This window comes from Solanum lycopersicum, chromosome 12 (assembly GCF_036512215.1).
Source record: "Solanum lycopersicum chromosome 12, SLM_r2.1".
NCBI lineage: Eukaryota > Viridiplantae > Streptophyta > Magnoliopsida > Solanales > Solanaceae > Solanum > Solanum lycopersicum.
Genome location: NC_090811.1, coordinates 7,228,179 through 7,243,926, shown reverse-complemented (window position 1 = coordinate 7,243,926; position 15,748 = coordinate 7,228,179). Strand labels below are relative to the sequence as shown.

Sequence of the window (15,748 nt, the reverse complement as noted above, 5' to 3'; positions counted from 1 at the left end):
TCTTTTCACTTAGATTTGTAAAATTTCAAATTAGACTTTGGCTTATTGCTTATTTGCAATAAAATTCAATTTCATATCGCCTAGTTTTTACTTCATTAGTTACAAACAAATACTGAGTGCTGACCTTATTTGTTACGTTTAAATCCCCATATAATTTGTAAGATTTGGCTGCGGCCTATATTTGTGAACCTCGAAAGGTGTTTAATACCTTTTTTTAAAAATAACTTGAACTCTTATTGATATGAAAACGTTTCGTTAAAAGTTGCAGTAGTTTTCTTATTTATGTTTATTAATACGTCTAATTTTTATTAATATAATATTGTTATGTTTTTTATTTTAAATGTCGACGCCACTTACACAAAATTCTGTATACGCTACTGGATGAACCTTATTCAAAATTATATTTTGTTTGGATGGTGGCGTAGAAATTGAGTCATTTAAACCTATGGAAAGCTTTATTGAATCACTAGTTTGTGTAAAGGTGATATATAGCAGCAAAATAATAAAAGATTCACTTAGAAAGAATGTGACATGAAAAAATAATTTAAAATAAAATGATGAAAGAATCTAAATAAGTCATGAATACCCCGTTCATCAAGTCTATGAAAGCTATAGGCCAGGGGCATTTGATCAAACAAAAAAACCATCGGTAAAAACTCATAATGTTTATATCGAATTTTACAAGTTGTCTTATGAAAATCATCTTCAAACTGGTGATACTTGAATCTCAAGTCAATCTTATAAAGATTGTAACACCTTGAAGTTGATCAAATAATTGATATGACAATATATACTTCTTCTTTGTTGTCACCTTGTTCAACCATTGAAAGTGGTGCTTATTGAAAAAGTAAAAATGAAATGAATAAGCATGTTCACAAATAATTTTTAATAAAAAATATATTGATAAAATGAATTAATTGTACATAAGTAAATTATAAAAGAAAAAGACCAAAATGCACTCGATGAGATGATACTCAATATTCACCAAACGATTTTCATTTTACAACCCTCCTTTCATGCAACTTCATTATTGAAAACACAAACCATGCATATAACCATGCATAAGAATCAGTTTTAAAGGGAGAAAGTATATGTCATGCAATATGTGATTTTCAAGAGAAAAAAATAATAACTAGAATTAGAATAAAGAAATCTCCTCCTTTCTCTTTTTTATCTCTATATCTCTTTGATCCAAAAAAGTGATTTTGAAATTTCCAAAATAGAAAAAAAAAATTAATCATTTTGAATGGAGAAAATTAGAAAAGCATATGGCAAGCTTAAAGATTCAACAAAGGTTGGCTTAGCCAAGGTCAAAAGTGAATTCAAGGTTTGTAATATATACATAAAAAATATTTTGTTTTCAGAATGCGCGTTAAAAAGAAAAATTAAAGCTAAGCTAAATCAATGTGTATTTCTAGATGGATGATCTTTTAATTTCTTGTTTTTAATTGAAGGATTTAGATATTGCAATTCTCAAAGCAACCAATCATGTTGAGAGCCCTCCAAAAGAAAGACATATTGCAAGTGAGTATATTATTCAAGATCTCTTGTTTATACTCTTTAAATTTGCCAAATTTATATATTTGTGATCATCTATATATACATCCAAAATGAGGTTTCATTTGTAATATTGTTTGCCTATTAGTCACTACCAGAAAAATGTGAAATACATAGGGCTTTTCCTAAAAATAAATATGAAAATTTATAGAAAAATAAGTTTTAAAATTCTCATGTAACTCACAGTTTTTTTTTATTGAATCCTTGAGGCATTGCCAATAATATTAATGTCTCTTTCTCCTATCATGGACATCTTAATCATTTTTGGTTTACTATTCTGAATACGGGATATAACAAAAATATGGTTATTTCTTAACATTTCAGGAATTATTGTGGCAACATCAATTACATGCCCAAGAGCAGATGTTGCCTATTGTATTCATGCACTTTCTAAACGATTGTCAAAGACACGAAATTGGATTGTAAGTTCTCTTACCTAATTTACTAACTAGTATTATTTATTGAATCTTAAACAATAATAACTATGCCTCGATCCCGAGCAATATGAGATCGAGTTCATGAATATCCTCATTGATCATGTTGTCACTATATCTAATCTCATTTTCATACAATATTTTTCACAGGTTGTCGTAAAGACATTGATTGTTATTCATAGGGTGTTGCGAGACGGTGATCCTTCATTCAAAGAGGAACTATTGCGATGCTCCCAAAGAGGGCAGATTTTTCAACTATCAAACTTCAAAGATGATTCAAGTCATCTTGGTAATCTTATCGTGTATCATGTTTTCATGGTTATAAGTAGGGTGAAAAGTTGATATACTTGACCTCGTCTAATATCTATGTCCTCGGACAATCCTGGTGTGTGTGAGTAGAAACTTAAACTTGTACAGAGTTGAACAAGTACACACACGTTCTATATGATAATTCACATCCTATAAGTGTCCTACGTGTTTATGTCATGTAAGACTCACATGTCTACATGTTCAACTTTATACGAGTTTAAGTGTCTATTTGTACCCACGTTCTATATGACAATTTACATCCTATATAGTGTCCTACATGTTTATGTCATGTAATACTCATGTGTCTATTTGTTCAACTTTATACAAGTTTAAATGTTTATTTGTACATAACCAGAGTTGAAGGGCATAGATTCCAACTGAGGTCAAGTTAAAGGCCTTATTTCAGATACCTTAGTATTGCAATTGTATCGTATTTTAAACACAGGTTGGGATTGCTCAGCTTGGGTACGTACGTATGCACTCTTTCTGGAGGAAAGACTAGAGTGTTTTAGGACAATGAAAAATGATATTGTTGCAGAAAGATCAACCAAACCTTCAGTTGGAATAAGCAAGGTGCATTTTGTTAGTCATCTGCATATTTTCATGTAAGATACATAATGTAAACAATGTAGATAACCTGAGTTTCACATCAGGTTCATTGTAGAACTAGGATTTTGAATGCCGAAGAACTTCTAGAGCAGCTCCCAGCATTACAACAACTTCTTTATCGCTTAACTGGTTGCCAGGTAGTAACAACCTTTGCTGTTTTAGCCGCGATAAGCTCATTGCTATTCCAGTTCTCTGACTATCATCGTTTTCACTGGTGAATTTTGCAGCCTGAAGGAGGAGCTTGTTATAACTTTCTCATTCAGTATGCCTTGGCTTTGGTATAGAAATACTACTTTTACCAGCTCAAGAAATGGACCATGTCGGAAACTTACTCTAATTGTTCTTTTTGTAGGTGTTGAAGGAAAGTTTCAAGATCTATTGTGCAATCAACGATGGGATAATCAATCTTGTCGACTATGTATGATGCTCCTCTCGTGTCTTTGATATCTCCAGCTCATTAACCATTGCTGTTTTTGAACTTAACTTGCTACTTCATGTTTCCTGCAGTTTTTTGAGATGTCAAAGTCTGATGCGATAAAAGCTCTCAGTATATACAAAAGAGCTGGACAACAGGTTGATAAAATTCATTTCTTTTGGATGTTCTTACTTTTTACAGATATGGTGTTAACATATCTAAGTTTCTTCTCTTTTTTTTTCTCCACTAAATGTAGGCTGAACATCTCGCTCATTTTTATGACTTCTGCAGAGGCTTGGATGTAGTGCGTACCTTTCAGTTTCCTACATTGAAACAGGTCTTTTTTCCTCACCCTTTTGGATAATGTATAATCTTCATGAATTACGTTTCGTTTAATCTCTCTTCATTCTTGATCTTTAACTTGCAGCCTCCTGCATCGTTTCTGGTAACGATGGAGGAATACATTAGAGAAGCATCTCAAACGGATTCAATGCCCAATAACAGGCTGGTGAGAACGTAGTTATACAATGCGGTCACATATAACAGGCTGGTGAGAACTTAGCTTCATCGATTTGGTTATAGTGTTTGCCTTTGTGACCTGCAGGAGTATCGAGAAACCAAGCAGAAACCTGAAAAGCCTGAAGAAATTGTTGCCGAGGCAAGTGAAAACAAAGTTCCAGATGCTAAAATTAGTGAAGTAAAAAATACTGAAGAACAAGAGGAAACAGTACCTAAAAAGGAAGAAATACCACCACTGATATCAACAGAAGAACCTGTTGATTTGCTGGTATGCATTTCAAATTCACTGGGGACAGACGAAATCTTTGTTCATGGCTCGTGTCTCCTTCTTTCGTGTGAAATAATAGTCTTGATCAGAATATTTTTCATCTCTGTGGACAGGGCTTGAATGAAGTGGATCCAAGAGTTGCAGAATTAGAGGAAAGCAATGCATTGGCTCTAGCAATCGTTCCACCTGGTAATACACACAACTTGTGTAAAGCAAGAGGGTGATTCTATTTTAATAGTTGATGTATTTGAGATATTATACAGGCAAAGGAAATCTATCAACAAATAATCAAGTAGGTGAAACCGGAAAATCATCAGGATGGGAATTGGCTCTTGTTACAGAACCGAGTAACAATAGAAGCCAAATCACACCAGATAAAGAATTGGTATGTCCTATTCATTCATAAACTTCCAGAACTGTGAGCATTGATTTCATCGTTACTTTACCATGGTTTTTTTATCAGGCTGGGGGATTCGACAAGCTATTACTTGACAGCTTGTATCAAGACGATGCATCTAGAAGGCAAATACAGCTGCAACAAGCAGGGTATAGTGCAGGATATGGGTATGGATATGAAATACCTGGACAGAGTTCAGTCAATCACAATGACCCTTTTGCAATGTCAAACCACATAGCCCCTCCAACAAGCGTACAAATGATGGCGCAGCAACAACAACAATACCAAATGATGCAACAACAACAACAATATCAAATGATGCAACAACAATACATGATGCAGCAGCAGCAACGACCACAACAAAATATGTCGATGGTACATCATCAATATCAAGGCCAATATTCTCAACAAACCTGGTATATGGGATCTTCCAACCCATTCGGGGATCCCTTCAGTCATCCACAAAACAACATGCCACCACGGGGAAACCATCCATTGATTTAGAGGTCGTTTTTCAATAAGAATATCATATTCTTTCATTCTCTTTGGCTAGAAGAATTCTCAATCTCCTTCAAAAGTTATTATATTTAACCAGTCATGGTTCTCCTTCTCATTGATTATTATATCACACACTGTTAGATTTGTTTTCTATTAGATCTACCTGTCCTTTTAACCAGATATCAATATAATTACATACATATAGAACACGAACTACATAGAAAACAGAAAATTGTTATCATATGATTTCATACATTTCTTAATTGTATGAAAAAGTTGAAATGACATTTTGAGACACATTCATCAAGTACTTCTCAAAAGTTGTGCTGCATTCACTAATAATTTCCATGTCCAGTCCAGTCCACATTGACCATACAGTAACAGCATAGTCAAGACGAAATTCTGGGAAACTTCCTCATGAGCAGAGTGGAATCCTATTAGCATCCAAGCATTAGTATCATGTACTAAAGGAAAAAATTATTTGCATGATTACTGCTTCGAAAAATTGTATATTGGGTCCTCCTCTACGTCCTTAAAGCTCCAATTCTGCTGGGTACTTGTACTATCAGCAGTAGATACGTGTAAGACCTTTTTATGGTATTTGTAGAGGGTTCTACGGTGGCCAATACTTATATACGTGATTCCTGCAGCTTGGATTAGCTGATATAGACGTGCCTGCAGAGACAAAGTACAACAAAGGTTTTTCTATCATCTCCGGTTATTTAGAAGCAAACACAAGGGAACAAGAAATAATAAATAGAGTGAAGAATTGGATATGCCATTTGATTGTCGAAACAAAGTTCAACGTTTTGAGAGGAGAGATAGCAACAAATGTTCATATGGTAAAATTTGAGGTTTCATATGTTACTACAGAAGATCAAATGATTTTCAAATCTTGACTACAATTGAAGTGCATCTTGACCTAACAGTGCTTCAGATAGAAAAATTTGAAGCTTAACAGACCTAGCAGCATTTCAAAGGACAAGAGGAGGTGGAGTGTTTACCTATCATGGAGCGGAACACAAGCCTTGAGCACGGAGCAAAAGCCCACAACCTTTTTTTTTATATATTAAGAAATAAAACTAAATTTGAAAATAGCAAATATATAAAATACAAACAAGGCAAATGTACGACCTATGCTAGCATTAGCCCAATTAAACTTTTACTTCCCATAGTTGTCTAGGGACTCGGGCACTTCAAGCTTGCCTCACACCAAGGAAAGCTCATGAGTTCTCAACTTCCCTTTTTAAAACGTTGGAATGAGGTACTATAAACTTTGTGACTTATTAAGCCTGTATGACTAGTGACTAGCAAGATTTATTTGTATATGATTCCAGCCTGTATGGACAGATACCTATACCCCAGAAAAGTGAAGTGTACTAATCTGAAGTATGAATGAATACAATCCACATGACTAAATGAACTACAAAATAGGACAGCAAACAAAATAGCATCTGCAAATCATTAAATTACCTCATTGGCTTCATCAAGAGCACTAGTAGACTCATCCAACAGAGCCAAAGTTGGTTTTGAAAGCAATAAGCGGCCAAAGGCAAGGCGCTGTTGCTCGCCAAGGGATAGAACGCTCGACCACTCATGTGTTGAATCTAGGCCGTCAAAACGAGATAACAAGTGTCCAAGGGATACATCATTGAGAACTTGTAGTAGATCCTCTGATGTAGGCTTCTTTGATCTATCATTCACACACCTTGCATCCCGTGCACGCATCAAGAATGGCAAAGAATCTGTATATTGTCAGTTGGAAAAATTCACCAGATAGAATCTTTAAATAGTATTCTTCCAATAGGTAAAACGACTTGGGAGCACCACATAGAAATCTACACGCAAGTATATTTAGGAATCGGATATAAAGCAGTTCACATTGTATAAGAGCCAAAAGAAGTGAATCAAAGAATAACTAAGCAGCAAGTGCCAACAGAGATGAGCCATATGAGGAATGACAACCTGTAATGAGACTGAGAACCTATAAGGCGTAACAATGGCATAAGAAAATGATGGCAAGCTATGGATCATTAGATGTCATACCAGTTTGTTTAGCATCATCTGACAAGTTATCTGAATCTTCGGTCCATGTAGGATACAACAACTGTTGTCGAAGGGTTCCCAAAACCATATATGGTTTTTGAGGAAGAAAAATTACACCTTCGGAATTTCTACGTCCTGCGGAATCCCCTATGGTCTCATTAGTTGAAGCCACTTGATGAGAAACTACATCTGGAGAGTGCAGCATTTCCAGGTCTCCTCTGGGTCGGACATAAACTGTAATTGCTCCATTCCCGAAACTCCAAAGACCAGCTATCACTCTCAGCAATGAAGTTTTACCACTTCCACTTGGTCCTGTAACCTGTGAAAAGAACCATTAGCAGAAACATTTGAAAGGGAGATTGGTATTCATCTAGGGGCAAGGAAGCTGATAAACACCCCTTCTGTCAAAGGGAGAAACACCTCTAAAACTGGAGTATTTGTTCCATGCACGTTTTACACCTTGAGCTATTTGCTTAATACATCCCAAGAACGCCTATTCACGCTTAATACCATAGATTGTCCACTTCTTTCCCATAAAACAACTTTTTCAACTTCCCCCATGTATAATATATTGTATTGTTCATACATTATATTGTTAAATAAGAAGTTGGAGACTTTGAATAGTATTATGTGCACATCATATGTCTAGATGGTTAAATCGATCATTGTATCTATAATTTTTTTCAAATGATCTTTTGCTTACCAAATTCCTTTTAGGTGCAGATGAATACAATTCTTCTCTTAATGGTAGAACAAAAAATAGCAAAGGATCACTCATTGCCTTAAGCAAGTCGCAGAGTCGTAGACTATTGCTTTAAAGACAGGATGGAATATTAACAAACAAATTTGTTGACCTTATATGCCATGCTTCAGGACTTGCATTCTGCCTGTGATGTGTAAATATGCATCACCCTAGGCCTCCCCTCCTCTTAATATATTAATTGCCATTAACAGTACAATTTTTTCCTTTCCCTAATAAAGCAACAAATGACATAAAAGCTGAAAGTGGACATGTCAGAACTCACCAGCAAGTGATCCTTCTCAAATATCTCAAAAGACAAGTCCTTAATTAGAGTTGCTTCACTTGGTGTCTGTACAGTCAAGTGTTCAACATGAAGTAATTTTACACGATTGGAAAGAGGCATAGATCCATTCGAGTGTAGCCCATTGGAAGAACTTATTAAGCAAAAGTTAAGCTGGATCTTTTCGTTGGAGTCTTGATCACCTTTTTTGCTGTTGCTATCCAAAACATCATCAAATTCACCTGCACATTTTTAAAGGTGTCAAAATGGTTTGCTGAATGCTTATTACTGCTTTAGGGCAGTGGGTCATGTTAGATGGAAATAGCAAAACTTGGAAACTAAAAGAAGAAACAAAGATGAAGAAAATAAAATTTCAGGTAAGAAATGATTGAAAAGTCATAGAACTTATAACATAATATGACAAGAGAGGAGATTGCATTTAACATCCTCTCTCAAGAATCTTATAGTGCAAGCAATTATAGCTTATATATATTAACTACTGAAGACAGTACGAGCTTAGCTTCTTTTATTCAAACATTTTAGTTTTCCTATTCCCATATTACCTTCATAGTATATCATAACCATGATATGTGCAATCCCAGTAATGATTCAAGATTTCTTCTTGGATTCAAGCATAAAGTTTGATTTACTAGGCATTTTCCTCAGCACTAGTTCTCGATTCTTAATATAAGACTTCCCCACCAAATAGTCCGAAATTGCTAATTAAAAGCATTTAGCCACATTACTAACATCGTTAATGTCATCATTTTTGCATTCCCAGAATTGAAGGCATCCACTTTCTGCTTTAGCGCAAAAGCAAGCTGGCAACGCTATCAATTTTCTGTACCTTAACCTAGTTGTGCAGATATTAGGGAAAAGGCTCAAATATGCTATCGAACTTTAAGAAAAGGCTCATCCATGCTATCCGTTAAAAGTTGGGCTCACCTATGCCACAGTCGTTCAACAAAGTGACCACTCATGCCATTATTTTTTAACGCTCCGGTTTGATGATTTTGCAAAATCATTTTTTCGATGTGGCCTCTTATCAGAGGTTCACGTCACCAAAATTAAACCAGCCAATATTAATTATGCCCTATCAATACTTCTGCTTGAGTATCTCTTCAGAGATGATGAACTAGGCAGAGATATTGAATCAGATTCCCCGTTGATGACCAATATCGGCACAAAATCTGCTAGTGGAAGAGACGGAGGATAAGGATTCTGAGGTGGCGGAGCAGTATGAACAACAAGTAGATCCAATGACTTCGACTGTGAATTTTTTGGACTTAAAATCACCAGCAGAGAAATGCTCAGCGATAAAGACCTAACTGGTGAGCCCGACGTGGAACTGGAAGACGAGTATGAAGAAGATGAGCTCAACCCACCAAAACTCTTCACCTCAATGGAGGCAAAAGCCCTACTGACGCCGATCCAGTTCCGATCAAACTTTCTCTGCCATCTAAGATTCTCTTGGAGAGTAAAACTCTTCATCATCTTCAATTCTACAGAAGATTACATCTGCATTCCATGATTTAGCCTCAAACTCTGTCCATGTAGTGGCGCCAATGAGTGCATCTCCAGCGAATCCATTTTTCTGAATCCGTGGCAGTACCAACAGTGCCTCCATTAATTTTGGCGGCGTGAACCTCTAATAAGAGCCCACATGGGAAAATGGTTTAAAACCATAAAACCAGCCCGTTAGAAAATAATGAGATGAATATGCCCTAAGTTGAACGGCAGTGGCATAAATGAGCCCAACTTTAAACGAAAGGCATAATAAGCCTTTTCTCAAAGTTCAATGGTATATTTGAGTCTTTCCCGTAGTTACAATAATAAAAAGGAAGAAATAAATGGCTTCAATAAGATTATATGTTGTTGTTACAAAACAATAGAACATAAATTCAAACTTGAATACATTGATGTGTTCTTAATTGAAATATCACATTTGAGAAGAAATCAATCATCAAACCGCAATGGATATTTTAAAAAAGGGACTGTTTGGTATCTTTAACGTCTAAGATTACTTCATCACTTAATAACACAAAAAAAATATTAATAACAGAAATGTTAGAGAAAACAAGACAAAATGGACAAGAAAAGAACTTTGGGCTACAAAGATTACTTTATCACTTAAGACAAACACAAGAAAAAAGAATTAATGACCAATCTGGAAACTACACAGCAAAGCCCAGTTCACAGTCAAGTCTTGCTACTGGGACCTCAATTCTGAACAGATAGCAACAGACAGAGACACAGAGCATTGGAAAGCAATGTGGAACGCCAAAAGTAAACCCTAAGGACTTGTTTTATTTGGCCAGTATGCAGGAAAGCTGGCCTCACCCATGAAGCACTACAAAAAAGAGGATGGCAGATTTGTTCCAAATGTTTTATGTGTGAACAGAAAGCAGAAGTCAACAGTCATTTGTTTCTCCATTGCGATACTGACACAAGCCTATGGAACCGTTTCTTGCGCATATTAGCCACTAGGAGTTAGCTGATTCATGCGCAGCCCAAGACAACCTTGGAGTTGATGAATCACTGTTCAGGAGTAGGCAAAAGAAAAAGAAGATTGGTGGAAGAGAATACCAGCTTGTATATGGTGGATTCTGAGAGAGAAAGGAATGATAGGTGTTTTGAAGATCAGAAAATCAACATACAGAAGATAAAGATGAAGTGTATAAGCCTTCTATTTTTTGGTGTAAACAAGAGTTGGTAGGGAGGACAGTAGATTTAGTTGATTTTAAAGGGAACTTGTAAAAGTACACAAACGGGGGTGGTGCTCACCACGCTCTGGGATGTAAGTTTCCTATTCATCACATTTTGGATGATGAACTTTTTGTGTGAATACAAAGTTACCCTTTTTCTCAAAAAAAATAAAAACAGAAATGCCTGAGAAAACAAGACAAATCGAGAAGAAAAGAAACATTGGGATAGAATTGCAGCTAGCATTTTGGGTAGGCTAGAGAGAAATCAAAGATATTTTGAAGGTAAAGATGTCCATATGCACACACATAGAACAAGCACCTATTTCTTTCAGGTTTATGGTGAAAAAAAATAGATGTATATGAAGTTATCGCTCTATCACAATCCCTCTCCCTTCATTTATAAAGAGACATTGAGCTTTTGCATCATCAGTACTTAGAACCTTCTTGGTGCTACTTCGGTGGAATAACATATCTTACTTGTGAAAAGAAAAAAGCAAAAGTACAGATCAAAAAACAACTAGGGAAATTGTCCTACTTCGGTGGAATAACATACCTTGTGAAAAAAAAAACAAGTACAGATCAAAAGACAACTAGGGAATTGTCGTGGGAAAATAAGAAGTTCATAATATAAAATGGATATAGTATCGCGAGTCCTTGCCCAAGCAGGGTTTGCAAAAACATAAAACGCATTGATTCAAATCTGCATCCAACTAGCTTTTAACCCTTATAACCCCAACTGTTTTGGTTCTACACAGCTGGGACACGCTAAAGCCTCATCAACCAGAAAAAAAGAGCACCTCAATCCCAGAAAAAGAAGTTGGGATCAACTATATGAATCATCAATATCCATCCTTCCATTTTGCCTCTCTCATTTCAACCCATATCAAATTGTCATGAATCATGTGACTCACCCAACCCAAGGGTAGTTAGAGTAGACCAAGACAAATGTTACATTTCCACTGTCTCATGTAGGATGTAAAAATTTCTGTGGGTGACAAGAAAGTAAGGAAAGACCTTTCTTATGAGAAGGTCAAGTTTCTCAAGTAACCTATCCCATGTTATCCGACATCTATGTAAAGCCTACCAGTAATACAAATTTTGGCAATTCCAAAGGTCAGAGTCTAGGTCTATTACAGTCCCTTTTGGCACTAACAGAAAAAACTAGTAACATTAGGCACTTGAGATGCTAATTGGGTTGGTCAGATAATCAACACAGCAAAATAAACTATGAAGAATGTAAACACAGTGTAATCAAAAAAATTCACGTCATATCAGCCAAGAAAAAGTCAAGATCCTTCACATTGCCAGATATTCACGTATATTCCCTCCCTCCAACAAAATGGATCGGCAGATGCTCCTCTAAGGGATTACATTTAATATCAGTATATTCAGTAACCTTTTCAATGTACTTGGAGAAGAATGCACCATCCAGAAATAACATACCTAGTCGGTCAATGACGGCTGAAAAGGCACTTAAAGCCTGAAACTGATAGACAATGAGAGAGAAATCACCAAGAATATGATTAAAAGCGGACACGGATTGATTAATAACCCCAAACTCGATTTTTCCAGAGAAGTACATAGGTGCAACAACTGCAGCAGGAAGAATTTGAATAAGATAGCGGTAGCCACTGGTGAAGAAATCCAGATTTCTAGAAGATATCAACAATTGCTGCCAAATTATCAAAAGCAAGAGAATCAATTTTAAAATTCACTACGAAAACAAATATAAAATTAAATAACATAAAGCACCAAACATTTTCAAAAGGCATCAACATGCATGAAAGAAAGTCAAAAACATTCAAAGGGAATACTAATATAAGGTATATGGAGTTAGTTTATTTGCTTCTGGTTAATTAGGGATGATGAGATTGCAAATATCATATAAAGACACAACTCAAATAGATCACTCCTTTGCCTGCATCACAGCGCATCTTTAAAAGATTTTAAACTACCCTTGAAAATGTGATCTACATAGAAAAAAAATCCTAGCTGGCAAAAACACAAGGCAATTAAAGGGTCAATATGGTGACAAGAAATCAGAATGCATCCTTTTGCTGAAGAAAAACTTGGAAGCATCTGTGTGCCCAGATAGAGAAGAAACACAGAGGATTCATACAACTCCCAATTAGTTCGGGAGTGAAGCACAGTTGATAGATGTGATAATGTTAAAATCAACAGGATAGATGTATTAATAATTGATAAATCCTTGGTGGGGATCAACTGCGAAGAGTCTCAACTTTTACAAATATGGACGTACTCTCAATTTTTTCATGTTAAACAAAATGGAACTTGCTCCCAACAAGATTATATAAGTTTAGACAAACTGAGATGAAAAAGAAAAGAACTTACAACTTCTTCACCTAATAATAATATTGGTCCTCAGACAAGCATTATTCAGTGTGTGACATAAAACAATTTTTTGCAACAGAATTAATATATTGAATCACAAATGTGACATGATATGCTTCAATGCAGGCAAAAACTGAGAGAGGTGTAGCACCAAACTAACTGTTAAGGCCTCCGTACATTAAGGTTTTCAAAAGCACTTCTGAAACGAGTTAACAGTAGTTGCATCTCATTCTCTTCCCCTCCATAAAATGCAATTGATTCAGCATTTTCTCGAACGCGCACAAGACCATAGCGGAAATCTGCTTCTTTCTTCTCTTGCAAAAAGTTGAGACTCACCAATCCCTGAATTAACCACAATTCCCATCATTTGTCGAATTCCGAAAGAAGTCTTGCAACTTCGAAGTTATCTTAATGATGTATTACTTTGAGGTTCAACAGAAATATGAAAGCAGAAAAAGCACCTTTCCAAGGAAGACGCTGAGAGCTGTTCCACCAAGTGAATATGCAAGAAGCACACCAAAAAGTGGTGGGTAGATACCGAATAAAATATTGCTGAAAGATATTAAGTCTATAGCAGCATTGAAGAGTGTCAATGAAAATGAGAGAGCTGTTCCTGTAAAGGAACTTAAATCGTCAACAATCCGCTGATCTGGATTATCGATGGTAGACTGTGACTGAATTTTGTAAAATGTCTTATTCTTCAGATACCGTTCCATGTAATAGCTTGTCATCCAAGACCTCCACCTTAAAGATAACTTCTCTCGTGCATAATCTCTCAACACAAAAAACTGCAAAATACATAAAGCTCAAAAACTAGAAAATGTACTACAAAAAGAAACTTGGAAATCACAAGACCTCATCCCGTTTAGTACACATGCACATGTACATAGTGATAAAAGGTAGTGCTCCTTCTAGAGAAAGTTTCAAGGTATACTTTTTACTGAAGGCATGATACCCTTCTAATCTGTACTATCACCACTGTGCCGTTGGCTATGAAATAGAATACCAAGTATCCAAACTAGGTTGCAAAAGACTACAAGGAGCTATACCTAAAAAATATGGAGCAATGATCTCACCGGGATACCACCAGCAAAACCAGCAAGATAGTATAACAGTTGTTTGGTGAACTGTTCTTGGTCTTTGTCTTCGCAAAGTTAGATCAATGGAATAATTAGTACAACAAATTCTAAAACGAAAACAACAAAACGAAAAATCGGGAAAGAGATCGTACTGGCAAGTGCATTATAAAAGTCACGGCCGAGGAAACTGAAGCCAACACTAATACCAGTGGTTCCTAAAGTAAGGGCAAAAACCGCAGCTAACTGCAATCTCGCCTGAACTTTATCATCAGAGGACCAATACGGTACAGCAACCTTCCAGAACCTTCTCATAAGTGATTGAAGATCCGGCGGCTTTCTTTGCTCATCCTGATTATTTTTAGCAATAAATCGATTTAAGGCGAGAATTTCAGATGAGGAAAAAGAAAAAAAGAGGAACCTGAATGGGTGGTGGTACTGGCGGAGTTGTTGTTGCTGCTGCTGCTGTTGTTGATAATGAAACTCGTCGTCGAGTGGTCATTGCCTGAAACCTTAAGGATGAGCGATGACTGAACTTGGAATTGTTATCGAAAGTGCTAACAATATTAGGAGAGACGTTGAAGAAAGGAGATTCTAGAACTAGTTTTGCTTGGGTCCCCATTGATGGAGGAGCTGCTCTGTTCTTCTACTTGCGCTTTTTCAGTGTTTCTTATCCAAAATACTCTTTGATTTGCGCGGTCCATATGAAATGCGCATTAAATTTTAGATATATGATTAAAACTAAAATAGCTTCACTGTAACTGACATATGTTAATGTTATGTTACATTTTCTTTCTTTGATTCTACACTTTTTTTTAGTCATGATTTTCAAGTTATTTGCAAGCAGAATTGTTAATATGGTCTAGTCTACTCTATCAAGGTTAATTTGTATAGGCTTTGGTATTTTATAAGTCAGGTTAGGCTAGTTTATTTTTTATATGGGTCGAAAAATTATCGGTTCAACCCACAAGTACGTGGAATACAACTTTGTCGGGCCAGTTCTTTTTTTAAAAAATTATATATATATATATAATTTAATTATTAATTTAAATTATAATTTAAAAATGTTATCATAAATATAAACAAAATAATGTTATATGATGTTAATATTACTACTTGTTAATCAAATTCACAAATAAAATTGTTTTTATAAAATATTTATTAAGTTAAGTTACCATTTTCAAAAAACAAAAAAAAAATATTAAGTTTTTTCAATTAAGTATAAATATCTAAATAGAAATATTAACTTAATTGTTTTGAGTTTTGACTCTCTTTAATTTTAAATTTAATATTATATTATATTTTTTAATTAAATTTTATTGGCCCACGGGCCGGCCCTACCGATATTTCTCAAGTCCTTCAGATCAACAGACTTATTCAGGTCAGGCTAAAAAACCTTTTCTTAAATGGGCTCCAAAAATTTTAACTCAGCCCTACTAAATTCGGATTAGGCTAGGTTGGCCCAACGAACCTAGCCCATATTGACGGCTCTATTTGTAAGTAGATTACTTTGATCCTCTATCGATATAATTATTAAAGTG

The 15,748-nt window shown here is 35.5% G+C and overlaps 2 protein-coding genes across 3 annotated transcripts; one reads left to right on the top strand and one right to left on the bottom strand.

Annotated features, from left to right (window-relative positions):
- Positions 1-1,102: 1,102 nt before the first annotated feature.
- Positions 1,103-5,162, top strand: LOC101256561 (putative clathrin assembly protein At5g57200). The gene is made up of 15 exons (XM_010315796.4): positions 1,103-1,327; positions 1,455-1,524; positions 1,882-1,979; positions 2,142-2,280; positions 2,746-2,873; positions 2,954-3,046; positions 3,137-3,187; positions 3,262-3,327; positions 3,417-3,482; positions 3,581-3,661; positions 3,752-3,832; positions 3,929-4,111; positions 4,225-4,300; positions 4,375-4,496; positions 4,575-5,162. Exons 1-15 carry the CDS (start codon positions 1,247-1,249, stop codon positions 5,010-5,012), a joined length of 1,773 nt encoding a protein of 590 aa, XP_010314098.2. The 5' UTR covers positions 1,103-1,246; the 3' UTR covers positions 5,013-5,162.
- Positions 5,129-14,935, bottom strand: ABCD2 (ABC transporter D family member 2). 2 transcript variants are annotated; one of them, NM_001366439.1, is made up of 10 exons: positions 14,629-14,910; positions 14,363-14,558; positions 14,208-14,275; positions 13,593-13,919; positions 13,309-13,473; positions 12,223-12,451; positions 8,078-8,316; positions 7,053-7,371; positions 6,480-6,751; positions 5,129-5,681 (listed from the first exon to the last, which is right to left on the bottom strand). In NM_001366439.1, the coding sequence occupies exons 1-10, from the start codon at positions 14,827-14,829 to the stop codon at positions 5,496-5,498; spliced, it is 2,202 nt and encodes a 733-aa protein (NP_001353368.1). In that variant the 5' UTR covers positions 14,830-14,910; the 3' UTR covers positions 5,129-5,495. The 2 variants fall into 2 exon arrangements, 1 of the variants encoding a protein (NP_001353368.1); XR_011213070.1 differs by having other exon boundaries at positions 5,173-5,681; positions 6,480-6,971; positions 14,629-14,935.
- Between the last annotated feature and the right edge of the window lie 813 nt (positions 14,936-15,748).